Below are 20085 nucleotides of genomic sequence, written 5' to 3' on the forward strand. Positions count from 1 at the left end.
TCCAAGACATTCAATTTTCTCGTATGTCTTTTGTCTGAGATTAATTCTATGCTCGTATCACAAAGTTCATGGAAATTGTCTTTGATCATCATTACAGGCCCAGATGAAAAATCTTCTGTTGCCAGTGGACTTCAAGACAACAAGTTGTTTGGTGGCACAAGTTATACACTGGGATACTGCTGTTTTAAGCCGTAAATCAAGCTTGCTTAAAATTAAGCTTAGATAAATCCCAGAAGTTCCCAATAGCAATGGCTTTATAAGACTATGGAACAGCGTGACCTATTTATCTGAGACAGTAGATCTGAATTAATGAAAATTGAGACGGTTCTTGGTGGTTCTCTGATTGCATAATTACAATGATTTCACTTGTTGTTTACCATTCCTTCTCTTTGTTCTGTGCGCGGCTAGATCATTGCTATTTATTACCAAGTACGTTGATTGGTAAGAATGTACTTTCTTTGACTACAAAATTTATTGTCTTTTGTCGATCTATCCAGATCTATTCTGTCAGGGACAGAAAATATTTATCATAGTATATTTTGGGTATGATAATGGGAAATGCCTCTCCGAACTTATATCGCCCTGACTTTCCGTCAGAACTTTCATGTTACTCAGTTAAAGTACAAGGACCTCAACTGTGGAACAGTGTGTCAAATCTATACGATCCATTGCATTATTCAAGGCTCGAAGCAGATCTGAAACGATGCAGTGCCGGTTGTAATCACTTACTATTGTTTATTCGATATAGCTTTAATAGATCATGGGTTTGTAACCTATATTCACTAGGTTTGTATTATTAAATTATTAACTCTTAAATGCTATGTTTCAACTTTCAACTATTCCTTTCATGAGGTCAACAGCTTACTCAATTTATCGAACTGTGACAAAACAAACCTCCCTGGGGTTTTTATATCGCCAGATATTACTTCATATATTTGATTATTGTCTTGGGAATTTATGCTTCTTGCAAGCTATCTTTATTTGTTGCATTATTTGCTTTGCTAACATATTATGCTGAATAAATCAAACTAATGCCGAGTGGATAGCTTACTTACATAGCACAGTGACTCAGGAGCTTCTCATCAGCATTTTCCTCCTGGTTCACTCCTGAGCTATTGTTCAAGGAGACTATCCACAATAGCCAGAAAGCAATTAGCTTTGTTTAAGTAGCTCCATTCGCTTTTTCTTTGTTTTTTTTTCCTTGTTTTTTCTTTTTCTTGATATCTGTAAACAGGTATAGTTGATGTAAACTGGTATAGTTGATGTACACTGGTATAGGTGATGTACACTGGTATAGCTGATGTAAACTGGTATAGGTGATGTAAACTGGTATAGCTGAGGTAAACTGGTATGCTGATGTAAACAGGTATAGCTGATGTAAACAGGTATAGCTGATGTAAACTGGTATAGTTGATGTAAACAGGTATAGCTGATGTAAACTGGTATAGTTGATGTAAACTGGTATAGTTCAAGGCGGATAGGTGGCTCAGTCATTAAGATTTATAATTAGAAAGCGTTACGTAACATAACCATGGTATTACTTTCAGCATGAAGGAACACTTAAATCATCAGGGGAAACAAAAGAACGTTACGAGACACAAAAAACGTTACCTGTCTGACGTAAAGGGGACATAGAAAACCAAAGCATACCAACATATACTTTCTCTAACAATACGCTAAGCAGGAAATATTGTTACAGGAAAGAACGAACTGAATAATGCATTATTTTCCGGCATCATCAAATGCCAACACGTAACCTACCTGAAAGAAGCAACAATCCTTCCAGCATTGTTTTCGGTGCAGTAGGATACATATGGTATGGTTTCAGAAATGTCAGTCGCTCGCATTTGTATTGTGAGATTACATTGAAAATGCACGAACATGACTGTATGAAACAAGGATTGTATTGAAGCATCCATGGATAAAGGCGCACATGAAGTTATGGTTAACAGATGTTTTTTGAGTCACTAAATGCATAACCAAATCACTACTACAAAGCATGGTTGGACTGAGCTGACGCACAATTTTCATCATAATGTTGTAAATTGACATCTGATGCTTCCGTGGCCGAGTGGTTAGCGTGTTAGCATAATGACTCAATAGCCTCTCAGCAATGCCGTAGCTGGTTATGCAGCTCATGCTTGATTTCTCTCCAGTCGCACATGAGAAGATCTGTAAGCAAGCCACTTAACTCTGTAAAAAGGGTGTTGGGTTTTGTATGTTGCATATCATTTGGGTTTTAAATGGTTATGTTAACGAAGTAAATCGTGACTCTTACATTATAAACTGAATATGTCTGATCCACAGGACTTCGGTCAACGTTCATTAAAACAAGGGTAGCAAAAACATTTCTCGGTCAAAGTTATTCACTAACGGCAGGTGTACTTATCTACTCTATTATTCTTAAATTTGGCAATAAAATAATTATGTTAATGCAATCGCATGTTGTTCAGGAAAAAACATGATAGCAATTTGGCATTGGGTAGTCCAGTTGAGTTAGTCTCTGTAACATTTCTTTGTGTGACGTTAAGTCATGATCATTCATTCATTCTCTGTAATAATTTTGTGTGTGACAAGCGGTATTTTCTCTGTTACCTTGAACGATTATTCATGCTGACGAACTGAACCATCACAGAGGCATGTACACTAAGCCAGCCACATGACAGGACCCTTGTGGTAACGGTAAATGTCCTAAATATTCGGAAACTCATTATTTATAAATATAGTGTAGTATTAGGTTTGGAATAAGCACACAAAATTTTGACCGTAATTTTAAACCTTATATCTCCCGAACAAGTGGTTTATTCTCTCTTCATCTTAATCTATGGACGTGGGAAGGTCTGGCAGCAACCTGCGGATGGTCGTGGGTTTCCCCCGGGCTGTGCCCGGTTTCCACCCACCATAATGCTGGCCGCCGTCGTATAAGTGAAATATTCTTAAGTAAGGCGTAAAACACCAATCAAATAAATAAATAAATTAATCTATAGATACGAATTTCCTTGCACAGTATTGTTAAATGTTAGGTGCCAATACTGCGTAAAAAGAAAGAAGAAGATTTACTGTACTACGAGTAAAAGTCACACGTGATATGTATCATTTAATGACGTTTTTACACTGTACTCGTTGACCTCTTCCTTGTTCCCCACTGACCTGAATGGCAGGGTTACCTACAGGTGGCCAAAATCGCGTGTGGACAAGTTTGTCTCGAACATGTAAAAACGTTGACACTTAATCGCAAATGCGTTCTATCCATGTCTGAGGGATTATACATGACGCTGACAATTGGACAGTAAAAGAAATTATACATGTTGTGTTTATCACAAATTTAGAATATAAGGGACCAATTGACGTTGTTGAATGGCCATTCTGTTCTTGTATCTTCGCGTGAATGTCACCACTCCATGCCAATGATCCGATCTACAGTGCTCACCTTACTTCTGCTGCTGCTGATTTCGTCTCAAGTCAACGGCCAATTCCGACGACGAGGTATTATAGATAATTAACTGGACTCATTGGGTCTTGCTTCTTCGCTAGTGAAAGATACAACAATTGTGAAAATTATTACATCATTCGTGATATGTTTTACTGTTCATCGAGCATCTAGAATAACTCATTGCAGAATTAACCCTTGTAGAACAGAATTACTATGATGGCTTTTGTTATACCTTCTCAGCCATACCATGTATGGGACGATTTCAAAGCATACCAAATAAGCATTATGCATGGCAATGAAATATGGGTCATTAGACTAAGCTTTTGAGAAGGCTTTTCCCGATAACAGAAGGATTCTTCTCTGTGGACCGGGTTAGGTTACCTGCTGTCTAATCCTTTAATTTGAAAAACGCACCTCCGTGAAAGTTAACGCTTCATCATTGTGATGTAGTGATGCGTCTTTGGTTTTGTCATTGTGCAGTGTAGTTAATTTTGGTCTGTACAGACGTTCCGTTTGACTCGTAAATTTTCGTACAAGTTACATTTAAGTATCTGGGCAACGCTATTTAAAAACCGCACATACTTCCTTCTGGACTATTTCATCCATTAACTGGAATCGATGAGCACTGATGCTTTGACTCATGATGATGAGTTCAATACCAGACCATGTGTAAAAATCACAATTAAGACTCAAACGCTTTGGCAATAGTGATGTTCTTCCAAACACAGAGAAACAGGTACAATGGCGTGAGAGTACTGTGTGTGTCCAATACTAAGGCAGGATAACAGTTGCATCCAGGTCTAACACAACCAAACCAGCCTACACACATACACACAGGTTATTCACATATACTGGTTTCCTCTCCGGCCGTATGTGGAAAGGTCTTACAGCAACCTGCGGATGGTCGTGGGTTTCCCCCGAAACCCACGGGCTGTGCCCGGTTTCCTCCCACCATAATAATGGCCGCCGTCGTATAAGTGAAATATTCTTGAGTACGGGGTAAAACACCAATCAAATAAATAAATAAATAAATTATTCACATATACATTTAAATCAACTTTTATTAGCTACTGGTGAATGTTTCAAACCTTGTTTCCGTCATTGTCCAATGCGCTTTACTTATAAGTCACACTTATTGGCACAATTCATTGCCATTTTTTCACATACAGATTCTCCAAACACAGTCCCATTGAGATTATAATTATGTATAAAACTGTGTTTACCAGGATATATATGACTCCTGGTTCTTGTGCTTGATTCTTCTTTTCATACCTTTCTGATATTGCCACTATGTTTATATTTCAGGATGCGCCGGGAACCTGGTACGCGCTGGTCAGATGTGCTGCAGCGGGAACCTTGTATCGCGACGAGGCCTTCGGCCTGCTTGCTGTAGCGGCAATGGTTACGACGCCAGCGTATTCACATGCTGTGGTAGGAGTTTGTATAGGACCATACCTATATTTCCCTGGCAAAGACGGTATATCTGTTGCGGGAGAGTGCCTATTCGAGTCACACCATTCAGAAGACGATGTTAACGTGCGCATTAAACTAGAGGAATATACTATATAGCACACATAAACGGTATATTTGACACAAAAATTGTACGCACCCTGACATATTCTGAGGAAGATCGGAAACCATGCATTTTTTTCTGAAAGTGTGGTTGACATATACTGTGAATCTTACAAGAGCTATTCATCCTCATTGTGGATTGTACGGAAAAGTCAATATTGTTAAAATATGAGGGCAAACTTTAAAGTTCATTAATAAATTTCAAGGACACGTATTTGTCAGCTTTATTAAAGTGACAACAGCCCAATTTGTGTATATTTGTCTCGTTTACTTTTCTAATCATTGTCTTTTTCAGTGTCATTGTAGTCATTATTTCAGTTAGATGATTAAGTAAAGCTTTTTGTTAAATGGTGACAAACTTTCTTTCAAAACCTCTTATAAATGAAAATAGCCATGGCTTATATCATGAAAATTAAAAATGTCGCGTTTGTACCTTATCTAAGCGTATGTTAGAATGTTGAGTTCAACAACGCAGATTTATCTACAGCAAAACAAACACACTCCCCCATGAAAAGTTGTCACAGAATACGACGTCGATCCACACAGATTCATTATTGCCAATGAAAAGATGCCCTTTATCAGGTACATGAACTAACAACGCCTCGATCAATACCCGACACATCTGTCATGCCTACATTTATACACCTCATAACACGTCGTCAAACACAGGCCTCAGGAGTCTCTTTCAAGAGATGCCCCTTGATTTGTGTGTCTGTATAACGAGTCAGAAGTCGGAAATATAGGAACAATTGTAAATGCGCCTCTATGCAAAACAAACGAAAAACAACATAAAAAGTCTGGTTGAAAGAGTCAACTCACTTGTAATGTTAATAGATGGAATTTGTGTAAAGGATTCAGATGTATTTTACGTGCTTCATTAATGTAGATTCTTGCTTTAATCTTCTGGCCTCATGTAGGTGATGTAACGTTAACACCAGTGTGTTCATTCAGATATCATTCAAAGGTGGGCTCATCTTTCTCATCTCGTCTCCAACATTAATGATTAGTGTTTCTCTGTTTGACCGAGAATTGTAAGTAATTCCAGGAAGTCATGATGGCACATATGCGAGGACGGGGGCCACGTTAAACTGTCACTGTTATTTAGCTGAATATAGATAAAGGCGGTAATGGAGCGGTGACTAACATCGTTTGTTTGTAATTAGTGGCAAAAAATGAACTTGGGATGACGCAATTTACATACACATCCAATAATCAAACATGAAGTATGAGTTAAGTTACAGTACTTTTTTATTACAAATTTGGAAATTACCACAATTTCATAACAAGCAAATAAAATATTAAATAACAAAAATTAACCATTACAACAAAAGAGTCACCCTATTTGACCATGAACCCTGCTTAATTAACTCTGGTATTGCCCATTTGAGACGACCAAATAACCATTGTATATTTTCTCTTCATTGAGTGCAGGCATAAGGCTACAGTTGACTTTCTTGGAAACATACGCTTTCTATGGCCGGTGAATGGCATTGATGACAAATTCCAAGCTGTGGTTTGCGTCGTCTGATGTTTAGCTGTGCAGAATACAAGTCAGTTTACATTCTTGGTTCCTGTTACATTCAGTTTCTATTGATACCGACTGACAGCCGCCTCTGGCTTCATCAAGTTTCCTTCTGTTCTGGCCACACGTCAGTTCACAATCGTGATACTCGTAACATTCAGTTTCTATTGGTGCTGACTGACATCAAATTTCAAGCCGTTACTGGATTCATCATATTCCTGGCTATACCAGAACACATGTTTGGCCAGTGTGGGAATACCGCTGACTTAGTGTTTGTCTCGTAATCCCAACTTATAAAAGCGCCAATATAGCAGTGGAGCAATTTTACTGCGGTCGTTAATTAGAATCAGGTGTTTCAGATTCGTCATGATCATGATGATGCTCGTGGTCGTGTATTAGTTGTAATAACCCGTCTCGTGGATTTCTTATTCGTTGTGATCAAAATGATGCTCGTTGTCGTTTAATAGCTGTGATAACCCGTCTCGTTGATTTTTCATTCGTTGTGATCATGATGATGTTTGTGGTTGTTTGTTAGCAGTGTCTCGTTGATTTCTGATTCGCCACGATCACGTTGATGCTCGTTCTTGTTTGTTAGCTGTGATAACCTGTCTCGTGGATTTCAAATTCGTCGTGATCATGACGATGCTCGTGGTCATCGTCCTCCCTGTCCCTCCCAAACTTCTCCGCACTTGAGGGATCCCCATGCCCCCGACCCTGACTGCCTGCCCCACACCCCTGCACTATACACACGGCTGAACCAATAGGTTCGCAAATACCTGCAACAACCAAAGACAAAGCGTCTGAACAAGCTGTATATACAAATGTTAACGTACAGGCAAAGAGTGATATGGGAGTCGTATTACGGAGAGTCCAAACTAGTGCCTAGCAAAGGAATGTAAGTAGGTATGTATCCTTAGGGGTTTAACGTCGTAATTAACAATGTTTCATATGACGACGAGGAATCATTAGGTGTGTATACATATTTTTTGTCTCCTTACGACAGGACGAGTCCATGCCGCCAAAGAGTTGCCACGACTGAAGTATCATGCCGAAGTCACCAGACATGACACCCCATCCAGTCACATTATACTGACACCGGGCCAATCAGTCTGCTATCTTAAAATCAGTGCTCTCAGTGCTGAACGCCAAGCGCGGGGCAGCAGCAAGTACTATAACAAGTCTTTGGTATGACCCGGCCCGGGTTTGATATCGAGGTTTCAAAACCTCGACTATATCTTTATTTATATACAAATACGCTTAATGGAGCGTTGTGACATCTCTGTAAAATGTTTCACAAGAAAACACTCTGGCCATGGTCTTTTCTATGCAACATTTCCTAATACGGGAAGGTATTACCACGTGATCGCGTGTAGCAACGGAAGCAGATTTTCAGTAGTTATTTTAGCAGTGACTAGTGAGAAGTTGTCTCTAGTTGATTTAGTGGAGTTCTCGAATTCGGATTGCGGATCCGGTGTGACCAAAGAGTATATCCTCTAGTTCTCTAAATAATGGTAATGTCTGCTCAATGTCGTCATGATGATGATGATATAGTTAATCGCGCCTGTCATGTCATATCGGGAAATGCTGCACCATCGTCCGTATGCATTATCTGTCGAAACAGTTCATATTGTTTCATAATTTTTTGGAGAAGGCAAGGCTTGTCTGCAAAATACTTGTTATTACATTTCATATTTGTTGTCTCCTTATTGCAGAAATTCTTAATACTTGGTCCATATACAGATGACAGAAGATACAATACAGAAGATTAGAGTTAATACAAGGAAAGGTGCACATGTTCACACTTCTGGAAGATCACTACACAACACACCGTTCACGTCCTTTCCAGTGATAAAACCAACTTGAACACGAACCACTGAGTTTCAGATGTATATACAAACAGAACATTTATTCAACTGAACAAATATACAGCTATTTTAAAATCACATGTTCGTATCACAAAATCGATTCTGCAACTAAATAATCAGTTACAATCACTGAACACAAGGGGCTACTTGGTTCCTGCACCTGCGAGAATTCAGAGGTTCACAAATACCTGGAAATCAGAAAAGAAACCAAAAAATCTAAGAATACATCAAGAGTTACAACAGCTGCTTCTTTGGAGTGATAATTAACCATTGTCGCGTGATGGTCAGCCTTGTTTGATAACCGTGTGCATGTGGAGAGAAATTTAGACGAATTCACCCTCAAAAAACAAAAACGATATCTCTTTCACAGGGTATGCATATGAAAAATAATCAGAGAAGAGTATCTGTAAACAACCTTTAATGGGTGATAAATTTATAAATTTTGACAGTTTCAATAAAATTATGTTGATGTCAATCTGCTCAGTTTCGCTCACGAAGCTGGGAATTGCTCAAACTGAGGGGTTTAGCAGAAACATGCAGAAAGGCATTTGTTATCACATGGCCCTGTTCGTCAACATGTACAACACAGCACAGAAATGGTTTTGGAACTTTAGAACAAACACAGAGTTGGAAGCAACTGTATGGTATCTTGTCAATTTCTGTATATACTTCCCTGAATCTGCATGATCATAAGTGGTATCATGCACAATCTACCAAAATAATACTCCATTAAAATCTAGTGTGATCAAGTAAAACAAATTACGACTTACAGTTGGATTAGTTCGATATTTCTCTGACGTGGATCGATTGAAGTCTATAATCGCACCAAATCCACATCCGAGTTCGCCCCATTTAAAAGCCTAATAGTTACCTGCCCTTGACAAATATGTCGAGGATGGCTATGAGAATTACCAAAAATCTGATTCTCAGACCCATACTGCTTTGAGAAATAACCTATCGACGTTGTATTTTTGAGAATTACCAAAAATCTGATTCTCAGACCCATGCTGCTTTGAGAAATAACCTATCGACGTTGTGTTTTCGGTAATTGGACAGACGTGAGGGTAAGGAAGAACATGTGCCAATGCAAACTTATTGAAGCCATGAAGACGTGTTTTACGGGATCTTTTGCCATAAACGCCGTGACAAACTGCTATCTATGACTGAAAAACTTTGGCAAACCTAACGTCAGAGTAATCTCAGGCAATAGGAGTAGCCGGCACGAGTTAAGTTATCTATCTAACTATAGGTGTGTCTGTAGATATATACAATCATACGTTTGATTTAAATATGGACTTGCGGCTGTCTGATGATGATAATATTATAGTCATGTGGATCTATCGACGACACACATGGAATGATCAGGATTCCGATAGTTACAATCGTTACGTGCAGAGAAGTCAACATAAAAAGGACAATTCAATGCTGAGACGTTATCTATAGATTTCCTGCACAACCGAGCAATGGTGTGCGTGAGGACTGTAACAAAACAAAGGAAAAATTGATCGATCGGCCAAGCACATTACGTAATTAAACAATTAAAGTGACAGGTAAAGCGTGAGGCTACCATCTCTATTATCTGTAAGAATGCAATTGTTTCCCGTCCATTTAAAAAAAGCCATGCACTCAATCATGCATACCTGGATGACCTGTGGGTCTGCCCAGGCGACGGTTTGACCCGGGGGTCCAGCGGCAGAGAGCGTCGCCCAGTTCGGCACCATTAGAAATGCCATCTCCATCCGAGTCCGCCCGGCAGAGAACTGTGTTCCAGATGTAATTGTTCACTCTAAATGCCTGTAAAACACAAAGTCAGCAATATTTATCTTAATAAAACCAAAAGGGGAAGGCGAATTAAACTATGATAAGATTGGAAATTGAAATAAATCATTGAATTGAATGCATATAAACAACTGTTGTCGAGTTGGAAAAAGATGTTCTTGCTGTCTTACCGTGCCGAATGCGTTCCTAGGCCCGCCTCCTGCAAGAGTACTGTGTCCCACCGCTGACCAGATTCCTCCACCAGCGCATGGATTGGGCACTTGGTTTCCATTCGGGATGAGCGTAGCGTACTGAGAAAAGCCATCAACATACGCAAGGCTGATGAATAACAGCGCTGCTGCAACAAGATCCTTCATGTCCCTAAAACAATCGTAGGTTGCACAGAGAGAAAAGTTAACTGTCTTTGATCGCTTGCTTGTTCTAACTAATGTACGATTTCGTAGATGTATAAATATTCTCTTGAGTCCCTTTGCACTTTGTTTTTTTACCGTCACTGTTTGACGTCCTTTACTCTTCAATCAAAAATTCTCACGTCCAGACCTGTCCGCCTTTTTAACTGGCTCCTTGAATTCCGGGACTTGACTGCATCATTTTGAGACGACTTCAGCATATTGTCAAATATAAAGGTTAAAAACGTGCCAGTATTTGTTGTGCTGGTGATAAAATTCTCTTCCTTGACGGAAATTTAACCCGGACAGCCGGCTCAGTTTATCGGCTTAACACTGAACGCCCGTGGTCTGCTGCTCACAACAGGACGATGTTAGACAGCTAGCGTTGTAAAAAGTCGGGCGAGAAAGCTCAAATCGACTTGAAACTAAACTATTTATTTTTTTTTATTTATTTATTTGGTTGGATTTTTACGCTGAAAAAGAATATTTTTCACTTATACGACGCCGGAAAACATTATAACAGAGCCGGAATGAAACCCACGACCATCCGCAGGCTGCTAGAGACATTCCAACGAACGACCGGAGAGCGAGACAGAGTGAGCTGGACTTGAACTCACAGCGACCAGATACGTGGCAAATTCTGAAGAAAACTTTAAACTATTACCCATAAAGCCAGTCTGCTATACCCTTATACAGGACTGTAACTATAGAAACGCAAACTAGCGTCCATGGGTGGAAACTCTGAAAGCCCTGTTAAACTTGTTAACAAGTACGCACAGCAGCTCACAGGAGGAGGGTGTAAGGGAGGGCGTGGGGGGGGGGGGGGCATTGCAAGAAAACACCTTAACACCATCAAAAGATTACTGTCCATCTTTGTCTAACTTGGAACTGTTAAAAAACTTGCTTTTTTGTAAACAAGAAAGAAAAAACTCCCACTGAATATAAAAGCTTTATTGCTTATCAGCTCAGTTCTCCAGGATTTAATGCTAAGTATGTAGGAAAAATCAGAACGTTGTCTGAATGAAAGATTCAAAGAGCAAGCGCATGGATCTAGTGAGATATTCTCAAGCAGATATCCACTCTGTGGTAAATTTCAGTTTTGCACAGACCTCGTTGACTTGCTCAGAGTTGAACGGAGAGACTCTCAGTCCACTTCATTATTCCTGTTGACCGTAATAAAATCTGGAATGAGCTATGTAAATTGTTAATATTTCTGCATAGACATGAACAGTTAGAATAAAACCCTGACTGAGGTAAATTACAAGGGACCGTGTTTCACCGGTTACGTGTGAGATTTGCCAGTTATCACACTGTCCTCGCTGCTCTGGTCTTATTCTCTATGCTGTACGTCCTTAATTATATTGTAACACCCCTTATGTGAATCATGACACAAATTAAAAGCCGGCAACAAATTACTTTTGTTTAAAGTAGCTCCGTTAACGTTGTTTTTTTTCTTTTTGCTTTCTTTGTTTTCTCCGTTTCTTTGTGGCATTAGCTGAAGTAAGCTTTGCTCTGCTTGTTATTGTGCATAAACTGTTTGTTATCAGAAACGTGTCCTGTATTTCCTCACGATGGCATGAAGGTATGTCCAAATTTAGATTTACCAAAACGAAAACCTTGACATTCTTTGGAATTACATTTAATACTCTGTTATGTGAAACTATCAGTGAAAACAACGCTTTCAATTTTAAATTCTTTTTTTATATCTTTCATTTTATGCTGACTATCTCAGTTTTAATCATCAACTGGCCATCACCAAGAGTAATGTACATCCCTGTTGGCGATATGGATCTAAGTCAGATATGGGACTTGGTGATTGAGACCTGTGAACCCATGTATTCTCTTTCCATACATGTGTCATAAGTTATGTTGCTGGCTGTGTGGAGACCCAGGCGGAGACAGCTTCGGGTGTTGATAGGCGGACAGGTGACTCAGTGATATGGGTTACCAAAGTTCATAAACAGAAAGAGTTACGTAACATGGTGTTATTTTTAGCGCCAGGGAACACTTAACCGAACAGGGGAAACAAAAGAATGTTACGAGACACAAATAACGTCACCTGTCTGAAGTAAAGGGGACAGAAAACCAAAGCACACCAACCTACATGTTTTCAAACAATACACGAAGCAGGTATTGTACATCGTTACACGAAAGAGCGAACTGAATAATGAATTATTTTCGGTTATCATCAAATGCCACGTAACTTACTTTGAAAGAAGCAACAATCGCTCTGGTATTGAGATACGTATCGTATCAGAAATGTCAGTCGCTAACATTTGTATTGTCAGATTTCATTGAAAATGTACGAACATGACTTAATGAAATACTAATGATTCTAGTAAAGTATCCATGGATAAAGGCGTACACGCAGTTATAGTTAACAAACGGCTGAATGAGCCCTTAAATGCGTCACCATACTCCCACTGCACGGTGTTGTTGAACTTAAATGACGCAATGTTGTAAGTTGATGTTTTAATTTTGGCTATACGTCTCTATATTAGAACACCTATGTGTGTGAAAATGGAGTATGGTAGTGAAATCATACATTTATACTACAGAATATTGAATGGCAGCATCAGAACTTACCGTTCTTTGTATTGTTTTTAACTCTTTATTCATTAATTATAATGACAGCTGCAATCTTCACCGGCATGCCCTCATTGTACGTTTAATAACTTGTAAGGGAAACGATGTCGCACCATTTCCTCGTGTCTTTGTACTAAATACAACCGGGGCATTCGTGTTTTCAGCAAGGATACACCATTTGTATATTTATGGCACGCAGAGGAAGCTCTTATAGTATTTATTTATTTATTTATTTATTTGATTGGTGTTTTACGCCGTACTCAAGAATATTTCACTTATACGACGGCGAACAGCATTATGGTGGGAGGAAACCGGGCAGAGCCCGAGGGAAACCCAGGACCATCCGCAGGTTGCTGGAAAACCTTCCCACGTACGGCCGGAGAGGAAGCCTGTATGAGCTGGACTTGAACTCACAGCGACAGGAAGCTCTTATAGACATCCATAACCCGCTATTGCTGACAGCTGATCCCACGTAATGTAAAAGACTTCTGACTCTAAGATATACAGTTTTGTCTTTGGCTAAAATCAGCTTAATCATAGGATAACGAAGGACAACTTTGATTATGACTTCTTTCATTGCATTAGAAGCTGAGTTGAATAGCATGGCAAATATATGGATAACAACATTTATTTATTCAGTTTCTGTATCGATACTAATGTTTGCTAAGGGTATTAGTACCTATACCGAAATGTCGCTCACTAATTAAACAGAAGTAGAATAGATCCATATATTTGTTAAATTAACTTCGATTATACTGAGACGATGACGATTCATGCATCCATACACATTATAAGATCTCATGTTATACGTGTAGTTTAATAATTTTGTGACTATGAGGAGCAAATGTTTGTTTAGGAATTGATGGTTGGCTGGGATTGTCCACTCAAGGACCAACTGTTGGAAGGCCAATGCTATAACAGCTTTATACCGGTATTCAATTATATCTGAAGGAAGACATTTCACCCAAATTATTGCTTTATTGAACAAGCAAAGCGGGAGTTGGCACGAGACAATATCAACGGGGAAAGATACGTCCCGATCATTGAATGAATCGAAAACGTAAGAAGAGAAGAGAGTCGTGGCGTTCGTGCTTCTCTTCCCCTTACCGTCATTATGACCCACCAGCCTCTCGCCGGGTGGAGGACCTTCCCCTGCGTCTTGCTGGCTGGGATACTTTTTAATGCGATTTAAGGATTTAAGTGTCCCGCGGTATTAAGAAGTGTTATTTGAACTCTGGGTTAGTACTCTGAGGTGAACGTCAGCAGATCAGACTGACCTGTCTTCGTATGATTAGCTTCAGTGCTGAGAAACACTTATGCCGTAGACTGCATCGCGGTCATTAATGACTCGTGCAAATTGTTCGGTATTGCATGTCATTGTAATTAATAATCATTCTAATTGCTTGAAGCTACGCTCCATGCTCTCCTATTTTATTCGCAAAGCTGTGCCTATGTAAAGGTGCTGATAGGCCGATACAACTTCACAACCGCATGATAGAGGTATCCACGCTTGAAGTCATTAATAGTTAGCTTCTGTATAAAACACATTCGGTTCCAAATGCACCATGGAAACGATACTTCCTCCAGATGACAAATTTAATAATTGATATTTTTAAATATGATATTTTTGATATTTTTTTAAATTTCTTAACTTTTTCGACGTTAATTGTCACCACAGTAGATCGATTCCCACCAGAATCAGAAGGAAAATAATCACCATATATTATCCTGTTCTACAAAAGCTGTATAAAGCGATGTTTAAGAAGCATATTACATCGAGCCAGATGAACTAAAGGGATAACGTTAGTTAACAATTTTCTACTGTATGACTTGGTATGCATATAAGGAAAACCATGGGCCAAATTGATAAAGTGTTACAACTGATAATTGTTGATAATTGTTGTTGTCTGGATAAAGTTTAAATGATGATTCCGTTCGACGACAAGATGTTATCCCATCGTTATCTTCCTAGATGCTTAATCAAGTATGACAAATGTTGTTTCATAACTGCGCTACTGATTCGATGAACCTTTTTACATTAGACCGAGTCATCATACACTGATTGATTGATTGATTGATTGATTGATTGATTGATTGATTGGTGTTTTACGCCGTACTCAAGAATATTTTAATTATACGACGGCAGCCAGCATTATGGTGGCAGGAAACCAGGCGGAGCCCGGAGGAAACCCACGATCATTGTTGATGACGGACCTCCCCACCTACAGCCGGAGAGGAAGCCAGCATTAGCTGGACTTGAATTCACAACGACCGTATTGGCTCCTGGTCATTGCGCCGGGCTGGTGTGCTAAAGCCACTCGGACACAGAGGTCCCCATCATTGATTTAAACTATGTTCGTCTGCTTATTATTGTCTTGAAAAATCTGATCTGGACACTTCAAAACGATGTTAGGGTTTAGATCGGCATACTTAGAGGTTACAGTCATACCACAAAGATGTTTCATAAATTAATGAGACCCTATTAACCTTCACATGTCTAGACATATTGTCTGTTGTATTTGAATTTAAACAGAGGTATTCCCCATTTGATTCTAAGATCTATATGTCACGTTTCAAAACGAGATCAAGATTCCTTTGCTCAAGCAGAATACAAATTATAAATAGAAATATTAATAAATCGTTTAGTTTAGTGTTAATCACAATATATCCTGCTCGCAGGAAATAACACTAGACCTGGATAAATAGGGTTTTAAGGTGTCAGGTGACATGTTTCCGTGTAGTGGGTTTATAAAACAATTACGCCTTTTATTAAGTGTCACTGGGTGTGTCTGAATTATTACGTATAGTAAAGCTTAACCTATTTTACACAAAATAGTCTTTTATATAAGGAAGATGGAACAGTCAGTTTAATAAAGTTGATATTGATTCATTTAAGTTCGATCTATCAGCTTTTGTCGAAAATCAGTATGCGGCATATTCGTCAAGCATAATGCTGCATTACAACGGAATAGACGTAACAAAACCTGGAGAAGGTGAGATGATTGCCAATGTGACTCTCTTGAAATATTTATATACTGTCAAGAAAACAACCTTGTTGAGGAACAGGAAACCCGAATGGGCAATTTCGAACACGTGATAGAAACTGTGAAACATTGATGATTCAGTGATGACATTAATGTATACAGGATGCATTCGCCAATAAGGTGCATGGTGCATCCACTGTGAGGGGCATGAAAATGAGGAAAATGAAATTGCAATCATTTAAACCTACCACTAAAGGAAGTATGGGCGTGTAGCCGAAATTGCAATAGCTGAAAGCTGGATTGCAGAAAAACAGGGACAAAGAGTCGATACAAAGTGTGCAGCTATAACCATCCATATCTACACGTCTCTTTTAAATCCACTAAACACCAGTTTGATGCTAGCGTTCTGTGCGAAGAGAAGCGTCTATACACGGAAGCACTGCGTAGTGTTTTATTAGAACACACATCGAATGTGCTGATGTAGGTGACAATTTAACATGCAGATATTTTGTCACATTTAGCCTAGTAACAAATAATAATAACAAAGAATCTTTTGTATTCTAAATGAAATTTATTAGAAATATCAAGATATTATTATTTGCTTTGTACAGGGTGTCCCAAAAGTCGTGCACTATACTGATTTTCATTTGTTTTTTCTGTGTTTCAGATTTAATACTGATTTTAATTTTTTTCTCTCTTTCAGAGTTAATTATGGCTAATAAACTAACAGTACAAGAAAGAGTTGAAATGGGGTTTATGTCTGGAAAAGATGGGGCAACACACCGCTCTGTAGCTCAAGCATTCAATCTCAACCTGGATGGTGCCCGACTTCTGAGACACCCAGTATATAGAAATGTTCAAAAGCTATAGCATTTTATTCTGTACAGAGTGCCAATAGTGTATCACCAAAAGTCCTCAGCTGGTGTTTGATTTCAACATACTGATCACCTGAATGATTGATTCGGGTTGATGACATGAAATATACTAATTAATGAATCCTTGTTCTCTGTTTGGGGCACACGGATTCAGTTGGTTTCTGCAGCGCCAGGAGTTCAAGGGTTCACAAATACCTAAAACAAACAAGCCATTTGCGGCACGTTCAGCAGGTAACCCAAAACTGGAATGGATTTCTGCTGATTTAATGCTATAAAACGTGTTTTCATTGGAATACGCATGTGAACTATTCGCTGCAGTTTTATAGCATGGTTTGGGGCAAGTATTAACATGAAACAATATGCAGGCAAGATAATGTCACTTTTGACATTATTTCCACCCAGCATTTTGACTGCCTAGTCTCGAAGTAGGCTAATTCTTTATTGGAAACCATATTCTCTCTCCAATCTCCCTACCTTATTGTTTTATGGAAATATAAAATGGTGGTTTTACAAAAGGCTGTGTTGCCGGAAATCATTATGCTATTAGTCATACTTGTAGGCATGTGGACGAATTATACAGTGTCTATAAATGCAATGTCAAGGTCATATACCCGGGTGTCCACGTGGCCTCCAGCGAGTCCTCTGACCTGGTCTCCACGAGCAGAAGGGGTCCCCGAGCTCTGCGCCGTTAGATCGACCATCTTGGTCGGAGTCAGTGCGGCACATCTGCCAATTCCAAACTAGATTGTTAGCCTCGAAGTCCTGTGCGGAAGAGACAGCAAATGATGAAGCTGTATTGATCAGTATAGTATTATGATGCGACAGGTGTAAGAGCATTGATTAGCGGTTTTAGGCTTGTATCAGAGATATACATAAGTGATACTGACTCAGTTGACAGATGAGTTGAGGGCGCTTGCCTTTAAGTCAGAAAAAAAAAATAAATTACCACTAAGAAGACAGAATAGTTATGGTAGATCAGTGATGATTTATAGGTTTATTTACTGAACCGCTGTGTGCAGGAAGCTTTCGCAATATGACCACCAACCTGACAAAACTGCTGATTTCAGCCAGAGCCCGACGTACCCAGATTCCAACGCGAGACTATTATGATCAAAAAATTCCCAGATACTATTTTTTTTACATAAATCTAATCTTCAAGGTGAAGAAAACCCCCTTTTAATGAACACTGTCGTCATTTGATATTACTGAGTTAAAACAGGCGTTGTGGATTTTCCAACTAGAAATGAATGAATTGTCACGGCTTAACATCGCATTGGCCCTTTCACACCAGGAAATCTGTATGTTTTCCATGTTAATGGCTTGCGGGAAGACCCGAGTATTCTAAATCCTGTTGATTTATATTTAATAAATATTCAAGACTGCAGTCTTCATCCAATCATTGTGGAGAGAGTGCTGTCTTCATCCAATCATTCTGGAGAGTGCTGTCTTCATCCAGTTATTCTGGAGAGGATGTACATAACTACTAGTACACAAGACAGTTGTTTATTCTGACCATCATCTCAATTCTGTTTAATCTCGGAAAAATCAGATGACACTTTACAACGGCAATTTAACTTTATTTTTGTTAACTTATGTACCTATTTTGATGAGTAAATGCGCGCCATATAAACTCATTTGCATTTTGTGATCCAAAGAAACCTTCCACATCATCCTTAGAAATGGATCCCCCAACACATACGAATATGTAAACCGGACCCTGAACATTTAAAAATGACTTTTTAAAGCGGGACGATCGCAGTATTGAATTTGACAACACACATACGCATGTACTAATTCAAAACAATTCCACACTTGTTATAACATCTCATATGACGCATAATTCTACTACCTTTGTTGAATCAGTATTGGATTTATTTATTTGATTTGTTGTTAGAATTATTTTCCATTGCTATTGAGTGTGGCGTTAAACACCAGTCAAATAAATGAATAACAAGTCAGTCAGACTCACAGTATTATGGTTGGAGGAAACTGGTGTGCCCTGGCTTCAACACGAACCTGTGGCAAATTAGTGACGATCCTTTCCACGTGTGACGTACAAATATGCTCACTACATTAGCAGAAAATGGTGGTCTTACAAAGAACGTTTGACTGTGCAAGCAAACCATGCATTGTCACCTCTGGCCCCATGAACGTTGACAACGGGAGAATCTAGAAATTCGATATCGAAGGCAGAGTTTGAAGTCGTACCTCATATGAAATGATCAACATTAATACACTTGTACTTACAGCACCAAATCTGTTAGTAGGCCCAGCACCGAGCGGAGATAAGTGTCCTACGCCAGACCAGAAGCCCTGCCCACAAGGATTGGGTACAACGTTACCATTCGGGATTGAGCCGGTCAGAGTTAAGAATGACAGGGATTGCTGAATTAGCATCATGTAACACACCACAATGTATACACAATGCATCTTCCAAACAATACTGTTCAGATCACGCCTTATAATAGCACAGCTCTTCATATATTTTCACGATCTTTTATACAATTTATTTTAAATTCATAATTTTTGTACATTTTGTGTATCGCACCAACTACGGTTTTCTAAGACGACTCCTGCCGATTCAGAATGCTAAATAATTACATTGTTTTCAGGACTGCTTTGTTTGACCGCAGATTAAATGTCTAGACGGGGTCAGCGTGACTTGAGATAAAGATACGAGAAATACTGTGACGTGTGCAGTAAGCAAGAATGAAGACAGCCTGTGGAGCACAATAAACAATGACGTCACTGGTTTAGGTACGTGACGATTCCCCACGACTATCGTGTGATTTACAGATTTAGGATAAACTCAAGAAAAAGAAGCATGGTCTGAAGAAAAGTGTCCACAAATCCTCTTTTTTTACACATATTATCTCGACACAATGTACTAATCTGGTCACGCACGTGACGAAAACCCTGAATGAAAATAATATAGGAATTTTGACAAAAAAGTAAGCCTATTTTTAGCAGATACATGTACATGTTGATTTATAGGTTGCAGATGGTCAGTGGTTTGGACACATTACTGCCAAGGATAAGGGAAGAAAGAAACAGATAAACGGTATAGCAGATGAGCGGAC

General features: G+C 39.1%; 1 protein-coding gene across 1 annotated transcript; it reads right to left on the reverse strand.

The window, feature by feature from the left end:
- Window positions 1-8479: 8479 nt before the first annotated feature.
- LOC135466655 (temptin-like) lies at window positions 8480-10527 on the reverse strand. The gene is made up of 3 exons (XM_064744311.1): window positions 10342-10527; window positions 10033-10186; window positions 8480-8580 (listed from the first exon to the last, which is right to left on the reverse strand). Exons 1-3 carry the CDS (start codon window positions 10525-10527, stop codon window positions 8519-8521), a joined length of 402 nt encoding a protein of 133 aa, XP_064600381.1. The 3' UTR covers window positions 8480-8518.
- Window positions 10528-20085: the final 9558 nt, after the last annotated feature.

This window comes from Liolophura sinensis, chromosome 1 (assembly GCF_032854445.1).
Source record: "Liolophura sinensis isolate JHLJ2023 chromosome 1, CUHK_Ljap_v2, whole genome shotgun sequence".
In the NCBI taxonomy this organism is placed as follows: domain Eukaryota; kingdom Metazoa; phylum Mollusca; class Polyplacophora; order Chitonida; family Chitonidae; genus Liolophura; species Liolophura sinensis.